Source organism: Lolium rigidum, chromosome 3, assembly GCF_022539505.1.
Source record: "Lolium rigidum isolate FL_2022 chromosome 3, APGP_CSIRO_Lrig_0.1, whole genome shotgun sequence".
In the NCBI taxonomy this organism is placed as follows: domain Eukaryota; kingdom Viridiplantae; phylum Streptophyta; class Magnoliopsida; order Poales; family Poaceae; genus Lolium; species Lolium rigidum.
This window is the reverse complement of record NC_061510.1, coordinates 56,842,740-56,854,561: the sequence shown is the minus strand read 5'-3', so window position 1 is coordinate 56,854,561 and position 11,822 is coordinate 56,842,740. Positions and strand designations below refer to the sequence as shown.

General features: G+C 41.0%; 1 protein-coding gene across 1 annotated transcript; it reads right to left on the bottom strand.

Annotated features, from left to right (window-relative positions):
• Positions 1-3,250: 3,250 nt before the first annotated feature.
• LOC124701642 (scarecrow-like protein 21) lies at positions 3,251-8,711 on the bottom strand. Its single transcript, XM_047233737.1, has 3 exons — positions 8,598-8,711; positions 4,665-6,433; positions 3,251-3,550 (listed from the first exon to the last, which is right to left on the bottom strand). The coding sequence occupies exon 2, from the start codon at positions 6,309-6,311 to the stop codon at positions 4,695-4,697; it is 1,617 nt and encodes a 538-aa protein (XP_047089693.1). The 5' UTR covers positions 6,312-6,433; positions 8,598-8,711; the 3' UTR covers positions 3,251-3,550; positions 4,665-4,694.
• Between the last annotated feature and the right edge of the window lie 3,111 nt (positions 8,712-11,822).

The window sequence follows — 11,822 nt, the reverse complement described above, 5'->3', positions numbered from 1 at the left end:
TAATCACGGTTGCGCAACCGGTATTAATGGAGGTTGCGAACCGCGACTAATGGACCTTTTTCCACCAGTGAGACTTGGACCGAACGGAATGCAAGTGTTTTTCGCAATGTAATCACCAGATACCTTTGTAGCGCAAAAGATTAAGTTAGAGGCGGCTTTGTGGAGTACGGCGGGTGCTATGCATTTGGGTTAATTGTGTCGGAAGAGTGGGCTTTTTTGTTCACGAGCATTTTGCTGTTTGTATTTAATTTAAAAATCAATGAGACGAGGCAAAGTTATTTTAAAAAAAGTTCCACACCCCCACATAACGTGTGGATCATAAGACGCAATAAATCAACCGACTAGGGATTAAAGATGGCAATGGGTAGGGTATAAGCAGGGTAGATTAATATCATACCCATACCTATATACCTATATAGTCACTGGGTCTAAATTTTTACTCATACATGTACTCATGGTATAAAACTTTATCCATGTCCATACCCGACGGGTACCCGTACCCATTAGGTACCCAGCAGGTAGGTCAAATAGCACAACAAGTTATTTCTAATTTTACATTTATCGATAACAATTTTGATATAAAAAATAAATTCTCCCGACTCAATAACCGGTAATTGAGTACATAAAAATTATCAAAATATAGAAATTACAATATCATATTCTAACTCATAAGTCAAAAAAAATAGACATGTCATGACAATTTAACAATAAGCGGACAGGGATATGGGTATACCCGTAGGTACGAGGCTATACATGTACCTTATCCATGACTTACCTGTTGGGATATAAGTGCTACCCATAGATTAAAAGTATATCCATACCATGTTGGGACATAAGTGCTACCCATAGATTAAAAGTATATCTATACCATGTACATGCGAGTATGGTACCCGCGGGTCGTGCACCCGTAACCATGTAAAATCATCATCCTAGTAGGGATCGTTGTTCTCTCGTTTTTGAAACATAGTTGCTCAATATAGAACCACGCGGTGTTGTCCATGAGGCGGTGTTGTCCATGAGATGCTCCATTGTGTGTTGTCTGCCTATCCATGCTTGAACGTGGAACCGTGGAACCACCACGGTGTCCACGTGTCCTCCAAGAAATGCTCCACGTGACTCTGCTTGTTTCAGTAGCCATTTTAGAAAGTGTAATGCACAAAGTAAGTGTTATTCCATCCGGTCTCTTTTTATTAACTCAGATTTAGTACAATTTTATATTAAATTTGAGTCAATTAAAAAAGACCGGAAAGAGTACATGGTAACCATTGATTTTATCAGCTTACGATTTCCAGTAAACACCAAACGAGACGAGAATTGGAAGCAGCTGATCGCATAGATTAGTACTGAAACACGGCGGTGAGACAACACTCTTCATGCAATACACTCTGCAACATGCAGATAACTCATTGATTTCACGACAGAGTCACGGCGTACACGATTCATGGGTAGAGACACTAGCTTGTACTCCGATGAGTGCTACTGAAACTATTCATAGTGCGAGTAATATACGTAGTAACATTATAAACTTCAAAACATCTTGGTAACAATAGCATGATAATAAATAAATAAATAAAAAGAGTGAGATGGTAACTAGCTATGTTACAATAACATCACACACCACAAGATAATAACATAATAAATGACATAATGCATGAAACCACATATAAGTTACTACCTACTATGGAGTAGTAACTTAGACTAGTAACCAGCCTGAGCAAAGTTTGACAAAACTTTTAATCAAACTCAAACTTAGCACAGTTTGACAAAAAAAATATGAGAAAAATATCAATATCTATAATACCAAATACATATAATATGAAAACATACATTATGACAGTTCTCATACAATAGATTTTGTATTATGTATGTTGATATTTTTGTGTAAATATTTGATCAAAATTTACAAAGTTTAACCTGACCCAATTCAAACCGCTAAGTATTTGTAAATGGAGGGAGTGCATTGATTATTATCACTTCTACTTACTTACACCTAAAAGGGTACATCATGCAATCTAGAAACCTCTACTAGTTTTTTTTTTTTGACAATAACCTCTAGTAGCTTTAGAGTTAGAGCTCTTTGTTCTAGATATTTAATGAAATCAATATAGACAACAACACTATATATTTTCCGTCCAAGTGTTACAAATTGATCTATGAAGACATGGGATTTATTTCATTTTTATTTTCTTTGATTGATGTAAAAGAATTTGATTTAATAAGAATTTAAGAAGATGTCTTACAAAAGTAATGTCATTTTCTTTGCAATATATGCTTCAACCTTAATTCAAATGAATATCATGGATGACATTAAAATTACATAACAAAAATAGAGTATCCAAATATTTAGTTGCATTATGAATTTTTAATTTTCCTAAATATAATAGAAAATAATGGTTATTAATACCATATGTCTAGAGAACGGATTCTAGTTGTAAAATAACTAAAAATGTTCTGTATAAAAGAAGTAGATATTGGAGTGAGTTGGGATGCTTGGTATCTATGAGTATCGGTGGTATGTACGTAAAATCTAAAAAGAGGTAAGCAACAGAGAGGTAAGAAGTTGGCGCCAACAAACATTCATCCGGATTTTGAACGTCATATCCGCTTGCATGTTGACTATAGAGCGAGGAATCAACGTTGTCGATGGCACCAACAAACATTCATCCGGATTTTGAACGTCATATCCGCTTGCATGTTGACTATAGAGCGAGGAATCAACTTTGTCGATGGCAGGTGTTACACAACATCATGCCCTGGCGTCGTATAAGAGGTGCGTGAGGCGAGTCGGCGAGGAAAAAACGAACTCTCCTCCCATGGCAAGTACAAACAGAGGCAAATCTCTTAGTTTCTGCGGCATTGAGTGAGTCATCCCCACCTGTTGAGGTCCTACTCCGAGTCGACGCAGCGATCCATGTTTCCTACGATTTGGCGAGTTTTGGCTTTGGTTTGTTTGGTTTGATGGAGATTGGTGTATCAAAACGTACACTAATGGTAACTCGATTCAGTTTTTGGTGAATTCAAAATTTATATAGTGCTCCTTCTCACAACGAATGGAGTCTCAACCACATTTCTGTTTACACACTTTGGTGCCACTTATAACCCCATGCCAGAGGCATTCCGGTTATCAGTACATGTCTACCCCATTGTTTTCAGAACTCGTAGTTAACTAGTAAGTGCTCAAAGATTACATTTATAACTTAATGGAAGATTTAGTGCTACTGCCACAACCACAACCAGACAAGAAAAATAATAGTACCAACAAATAATAATCACCCATATATATGTTGCATGTGTGTAATAATAATACAAGTACAACATACACTTCAAGATTGGTGCGCCAGCTTGGGTTAATCTTAGACTGCACAGAAGTTGCCTATGTACGATTGATGGATTCCACAACGAGTATTTCTGCTATCTGAAGGGGGATGAAGCATGGGAGGGTTGACAGTTCGGCACCAACAAACACTCCTATGGATTCTGGACCTCATATTTGCTTGCTGATTAGGTTCCACCTTGGATTTGCATGCCCAACACAATGTCATGGAAGAACCTAAAATAGGAAGCACCAGATAATTAGTGTAGGACATAAGCATGTGATCACATATAAACGAACTTCAACTTTTAATAAGACTAACATGATCATATGGCAACACGGGAGTGAGACCGTCAGAGGAACATGTACTGCAATGCAACACAGAACACAATTACATTCTGATTAACTTGCTGTTTCAGGTGCATAAACATACAGTAAAGGCAGAATCAGTACGCACGTGATTTAACATATGTTGGTGAACTATACAAACTTCTAACATCCATTTCTGCAATACCACGAATAACACATCAGCAATGGGTGTATTTGATGGAAAATATTGCTTACAAAAACAAGAACATAACTTCTTTGTAAGCCAGAGCTAGCTTCTAAAGCGAAGCTGTATATTTCAGGTTGGAGGTACTATTACTATTTAGAGCAAGGAGATTGTACAAATCTTCAGCACTGACAAAGCTTAATGCAAACTATCACTGATTTGTATCCTCTCCAGTGTAGAAACTATAAATAAAACTGCATCACCTCATAATTACCAAAACACCTGAGGCAACTCCCAAGTTCGAAAAATATAATTTCATCATCATTGAATGGTTCCCTCCTAAGTAGAGGACTGTACTGTCAGCTAAAAACCTGACAGGATTAAATTTTTGGCGGTAAAGATATCAAAACTTAATTAAGCAATTTTCATAAAAAAAATTCATAAAGATATCCCAAACAATTATGGCTTGTGGGTTGTGGAACACACCCTCAGATTGTATTCCACCTGCAGTGATTTTTCAGCTCAGTTGGGCACTGGTTACAGTTGGGCATCATGAAACCAAAATCCAGGAACATGCACCCTGAAGCATAAAACTGAGGCTCTTCTTCCCTGTTTTACTTGTTCTTTTTTTTCTCTTTCTCCTTGTTTTGGTTTCCTTATGTTTCCATTGGGTTTCATATCTAGCCTATCCAACTTGTTTGGGAAAAAGGTTTTTGAAGTTGTTGTATGCGCCCCGAGCCATAAAACTGAGGCTCTTCCGCATCTAAGACCAGACAATATGGGTTTTAATCAATTGGATAAAACATGATACAAAATTGGCATATGCTACTAGGTTGTGTGTGAGTGTAAACAACATACCTGAACACGCTTCTTCCTAGATCAGAATTGTCACCGCCACGCAGAAGATACGACCAGCTTTCTGTTCTTCCATCCAAGATAAAGAACACCATCTTTCTCCTCTAGCTTGTAGTTAATGTGGTAATTGTCACTTAACAAATCTCTGATAGTATTGTTCACCAATGCACTAAGTGGGTATGGTCTAAACCCAGCCATTGCAAGCCTGGACCGCCACTTTCCAAAAGGCTCATGCCTCTCCACTCTTTCTGCACCTTCACATGCAACTATATTGACAATATCTCTTGCAACACAGTGCTGCTCAGTGCTCATCCGCTTCTTGTCATCCCTCTGGCAAGCAACATCTATTGCCTCGAACATGGCTATGTAGTAGTCAAGGGTCTCCATGTATCTACTGAAGAATGGGGCGGTGTTTGTGTTTGCCTCCTGCTCTACAAGAGTAACTACCCTAGGAGAAAGGCTTTTAACCATTCTCAATATCCTATCCCGGTGGTTTTCTGTGCAGACACTCTCATCAGGAGTATGATGCAGCTGATAAGCAAAGTTGACAGCAATAGCCTCCCCGTATCTTATACCAAGATGTTCAAGTGTGACCTCATGACTAGCTGCGTGTACGGCATTGAACTCGAAGGGCAGATGACATGACTGAGCAATGCTGCATAACCTCCGTCCAACTATATCCAGTCCACCCCCCCGGGCATAAGCCGAATCTGAGTCATCTATACCAGTAATTTTTAGGCATGGTGGTCCATCAGGCCTCATAGCAAAGGCCTGTATCATAGTTTCCCACTGGCTCCCTTGAGCAATTTGGAAATCGATGATGTGAATAAAGTTCTCACCCTTAACAGCCTCGGCTATAGCACCATTGGCAGACATGTAACCAAATTTCAAGAATGGACAGATATCATAGAGAAGGCGCATGTAGGACATAAGCTCTGAATTCGTAGGTTGAGGTTCCTTACACTTCAGAGACTTATACAAGGTATGTCCAGTGGACGACCGCCTGGCAACAAGGCCTTCCAACATATAAGCTCCCAGTCGTTGCATTGGTTCTCCAGAGACGGAAACCATCTTCTCTAACTCTGATATCAGTAAGTCCTTACGACAATGATTCTCATCAACAGCCTTACCACATGCTACAATTACCTGCTTCAAGTCTCCAGAATTAACTCCCAGAAGATCTCTCCAGTTACTTTGGTCTAATGCGGCGCCAATTAGGGAGCTTTCGGAGCTAACTATGTCTGACTCGGATCCATACATTGCATTTTCTAGTTCCTGAAGTGTTGTAAATTTCAAACTTGAAACCTCGGTAATGCATGAAGCACTTGCAGGGGAATCATGTGAGTTGTCCGAGTGTCTATCATGCTGAGAAATGTGGCTCCTACTTAGGCACTGAGGAGATGTAGAGGTATGGACAGGATAAACACAATTGGCTGATGAAGAATCCAGAGTGCAGTACTGTGGTTGAAACATCTCGGCCTTGGAATTGCTGTTCTGCGAACCACCATCAGAGGACATGTAGTGAAGATCCACATGATTTTGCTGCACATAGCAAGTACTATTTCTCCCCACGTGCATTGCACTATTGTAGTATGGTATTTGAGAATTGTCTGGATATCTGTATGACCGGTTAGATGCCTGCATTGACATATTTTCCAACCTTGTTGAGGTGATCTATTTGTTGGAATGCAAAGAGAAGTTGTACCCCACGATTAACAGGAATCACTTATGTCTTCTTTGTCAATACATCTTCAGTACGATGGTGACATCAGCTGCTAGGACAAATATAAGTTCAGTCAAAGAAAAAGCAACATGCAGATCATTAGAAGATAAATAAAAGTAAATTTGAACCTCTGACGTAGAAATGAGGCAACTAATTAAGCTATCTTGTTTCAATCTTGTGTCCGTTGGAACAATCCGAAGAAACTAGAGAGGTTTCATTAAGAAAAAAACAACTAGAGAGCTTTTGTTTGGTTATAAGAGAAGCACTGCATTGATAGTATACTTCCCAAGTTTCAGACTTCAATCAATCAAATCACCACGTCGCATAATATTAATCCCAAACCAGAAATACATTTCACAATTTATGGCATCCCACATGGACACATGGCCATATCATTCCCTTAATAAGGGATGGTTAAAACTCAGAAATAGCCTGTCAGATAAGGAAGGCACGCTTGTCTATGGACTGCCCATGTTCAAATAATTTGTTCCCCTTGAGATAAATAATCTCTGTCACATGGAGCGCCATGTTTTTCTAAAGAACAACAAAATTAAATCCATTAAGAATTGGTGCTATCAGCCTATCACAGCTTCACAAGTGTGCAGTAAACCTGGAGATTCACAGTTTTTTGGCAGGGATATCAAACAAGATTGTGCACTATCTGATATAAAATGGGTAATCCTGCAGTGACAGTTTTTGTAATGAAAAATGGATTAATTACAGAACATTGGCCAATCAAGTCATTTGACTTCTAATAAGCAGTAAAGGTCGCTCACGTGCTAGGATACGGTTGGGCTCGTGTCAAATTAAGAAGAGTGTTGGTAGGGGGAGTTTGGTGTTACGATAGAATACACAAGCCATATGTGCAGAAGGGCTGACTGGGTGATGATCCCTAAACCTCAAAGGAAACTATGTGGACCTGAAAACACAGCAGTTTCCATACACTTCAGTACTTGTTTGCCTGATTTCCTAAGGAAATAAGAAGGTTAATACAAGTTGGGGTTGCAGCAGATTCAAAACTGTGTTAATGATTTCTGATGCTAGTGGATGGTTAGGAATGCATCACTTTTCAGGAATGTAATGACTTGTGATGCTTGTGCTCTGAATTATCAAATTAGCTATTGGTTGAATACTGTGGATTCAGAACTGTCTTAATTTGGTTTTCATGCATATGATAGAAAATTTGCCTTGCCTGGTGCCCAGAATATCAAACAGACTAATATGATAGGAAATTATGAGAAAGGTCCAACACTTGTAAATCATACAAACATAGAAAAGGAAAGTCATACACTCAGTGTTACTCGTAAACAGGGATGCGTTTCGGAAAACAGACTCGGATTCAGACATAGTGTATCCGATTAAGCAAGTGAATCGGACACTATGCCGTGTCCGGTTAGGCAAGTCTTTCATTGCTCGTGGCAAATAACAGCTGGAGTCCGACACGGATTCGGAAATAGGGGCGTGTCCGATTAGGCAATTCTTTTGTTGACCAGCTGGACTACAACACCCGTGCCGGAGTCCGACACAAATTCGGGGTGTGCGGTACCACAAAAGGAGAAGTTAGGACGCCGGTGTTCTGCAACCTGCACAACACTGTGTGTATACACTGCAGCCTATTAGTAGAAAAACAACATTTTTTCATCACCTAACAGAGGGCTAAACCAAAATAGAGATGCAGAAGTCGCTCCCCTTTACCCCCAGATGAGAATGTATCAACTCCGTTCCAAAAAAATCCTCCGGCTCTCTTCCTTCTAGCAACAGCACCGTCATATCTGAAGTGAAAGAAGTCTAGATCACCCCCACAAGTATTGCGTTTCTGAACAGAGGACGGATCTAGATCGCTAGATGGTGTGCAGCCAAAGTTTGTGAAGGTCAGTGGGATATAACTAGAGCCAACTATTCATTCAGTGTATGACAAAATGCTCGTCTGTCAGAAAGCAGAGGCCGAAATCGCGGACGGGGGTGAGGACGTGATGAGGTAGGACGCCAATGGCGACGGCGACGGTGGCGGCGCGTGCGAGGCGGCGATATGCGTACGGCACGGCGGCAGCTCAAGGGGACGGAGGGCGATTCTTTCTAGCCGCCGACCCTCCTTGGGGGCAGGTCGACAGGAAAAGGACTAGGCGAGAATGGAGCCGAACACAACAAATCTAGCGCTACACAAACAGAGCCATTACGCTACAGATCAACATGGTGAGCGAGCGGGCGTATACCTTCGCGAACGGCGCGACTCCTCGGAGCCTCTGATCCAGCACTCTCCGGGCCGGGCGGAGGAGGAAGGGCGAAGAGGAGAAGAAGAAACAAGAAGGTGGACTGGACGACGACGCGGCGACGACGACCCCGAGGAAGACCAGACAAGACGAGAGAGAAAATAAATAACGGAATGGAATGGAGGGGCCACGGCCGTTTCTTCGAGAGATGCGCGGGCGAAGGCCAGACGTGCGATCTGGATCGGACCGCTGCGGACCCCCTGTGCTTCGAATCTCGTTGAAATAAGGCAAGAATTAAAAGCGTAAAACGGAAAAATCACAGGCAGTGACCAGGCGCCCTTTGGACCTACTAATGATTGTCCTTAATTGTTTCATTCTTCTTCTTATGGTCGTGGCACATCGGCATTAGAGAGACAATGTATGCGAGGATGCGAGCATGCGAGAAGCTGGTTTCATTAATCTGCCTGTCACCGTATATCTCGTCAAAATCTGACAATTAATTGTCTTGTGGATCGAATTAGTAACAACTTGAATAAATAGATCGGTTTTGTTAGATGGAACATATAAACAACCTTTTTCAAGATTGGAAATAAATAAATCGGTGTAGAGCCTATTTCTGTTTTATCCATATACAATCTCCGCTTCCAAATAAGTGACTCATTTGTGCGACTGTGTCTAGATGTGTGGGTTTTTCTCTAAGCTAACGATCACACTGGCAACTCTGATATTCGCGCTCGCCACCCATTTTATCCCGATTCCCCAGCAATTTTCCGGTGAATTCACAGAGGTCGGATGGCAGATCAGGAGGGTGTGGGTCTCCCGCAATTGATTGAGCAGAATCCGAAAGAGGCAACGCGAGGAGGAAAGGAGAAGGAGATCTATTTACCCGAGAAATGGAGGCGTAAGGTGATGATTCTTCTGGTCTACCTAGCTTCAGGTGCGGAACGCGAGATGATCTCAAAGTCGTGGGTGATTTCGTTGTTCCCTAAATCCACTCATATCATGCTACCCTCATCGGGTGTGGCTTGGCGGGCTCGGATCTCGGAGGAATTGGAGCGGCTTCGCTCGGAGGAGCGTCGGCTGCTTGCTCGGCTTCAGGAGGGAGATCTACCTCCACCTCATTATTGGAGGTCCCCGGTCAAGGATCTGGAGTCGAAAATTGCCAGAGAGGTTCATCAGTGTTCAAGTATGTTCCCTGAAGGTAATTACTCCTCTTCGTGACTCTTCTATTCGTGATGACTTGCTGGGTAATTCCGCTGTTAGATTTGGTAGTTTTAGCTCAGATTTTCTTGTGCCAAAAGTGGCGGAGAATAGGTTTCACTCATCCACATATGGTGATTTTGTTTTGCAAGAGACAATTGGTGAAGATAAAAGCAGTAGTTCATGGTTTTGGATAGTAGCCATCTTAGACATGATTTAGAGGATGAGGTGGAAGTTAGAGAGGGAATGCTTTTTCAAGGTTCCAAACCAAATCTCATCGAGGAAGAGATGCTAATTTATATTTCTAAAGTTGATCAGAATGAGATTGTCGTATAGGTAGTTCTATTAAAATGAATAAGTATGTGGTTAAAGTTGTTGAAAAAAATTATCTATTTGTAAAGAACATCGATGGGCTTGCATTTATGGTTGCAATTTTATCAAACAACTATTCAAGTATCATGGGTATCTTTTGTTGCATCCTTTTGGTTGATTAACTCTGCAGGATGAACATGGATTGGTCATATTTTTATAAATCCCTCTAAAATATTTGCAACGGGTTCATTCGTTGAATTGCCTAGATATATTGCGGGGGATGAGAGAAACTTATAAAGGAAGGGAATTAAAATTCATAATTCCGGTAGGTCTAAAATCCCTGAAGTTCCTAAGGAAAAAAAATTAATGGTTTGTTTTACATCTTGGTGATCAGACACAATGAGGAGGGTAAGTTAAACTAATTTGTTCAGGATTCAGTTTCAAGTGGTTCTCAGCTGAAGATGATGGCAAAGAAAGTGAGAATGAAGTTCAAGATGGTTTTTAAATCCATTGTGGAGATGGAAGAAAAGGATAATTCAAGAGAAATAATTTGAAACTCAAGATATCTAATTGTTTGAATTCTTCTCATATTTCTCCCAAAAAAATCGGTTTTCTTTTAGCTCTGACGCCTATGGCGGCAAAAAAGGTTGCAGCAAATCCAGTGGTTCAGTTGGCAAAAGCCCAGATAGTTAATGGTCTCAATGATTTGCAATCAGTTGGAGGGGGGCTTGCCTAGTAAATAGTAAGGACATGTTTGTCCTTATATGGTCTGCGGTTGGTAGGGAAGGAGTATGTAGTGTCATTTCTTCCGGGGTGACACTCAGCTCGTTTGCTTTTACAGTCGGCAAAAACATAGCTAGTTCACAAGACTATCTGCCAAATCAAATTGATATGGAGAATCGACAAGGCTGAGGGAGCACTAGTGGAGCATATGGTTAATAGAGTAGGAACAACGGGGCAAATGTTTGTGGTCCTAACCAGAATTGGGGTTTCTCTGGTCACGGGCATGGTGGAGGTCAGTATCCAGGAGGAGCTCGGTGTTAGGTTGGAGGTGGTGGTCAAGGGCAAGGTGGAGGTACAATGAGAAAATTTCAAGGCCAAGGTGGCGATAGGTTCACCCCAAGGCAAGGTGACCAGACTCGACATGTGCACAATCAACAGAACTCAACCTAGGCTACTTCAAAAAGTGATGATTCAAAAGGGGTTACGTCGGTTGCAGGTAAAAAATGCTAACGTTGTGGTAACCCGGGTCATAGGCTTGTTGATTGTTATGTACCGCTTAGTTGTGAGAAGTGTGGATCTTTGAAGCACTTCACCAGTAGTGAAAGACATCCAAGCAAGTTTGCTGCTCAGTTTGTCAGGTCTGCGAGTGAAGACCAAGGATTTTACTATCTAGATGATCATGAAGTAGATTTGCAGCAAAAAAGATAGGCACTATCATTACTGTCATTTAAGGGTCAATGCCAGCTAAAAAAAATGAAAATGAATTTGTTGTCTAGATTGGGACATACTCGAAATGGACCTGGAATGCAAAAACACAAGGTGAGAATCAGTTTATTATGAGGTTTCCTAGTCTGAAAAATGAATGATGAAACAGCTCATTTCGAAAAATATTTCCTCTTAGTATTGTGGATAATGTAGCGGAAAAAGTTTTGCACTCGAAGCCTACTCCTGGGGCTAGAATAGTTCTGCCTTGTGCATGGTTTCAAATCATAG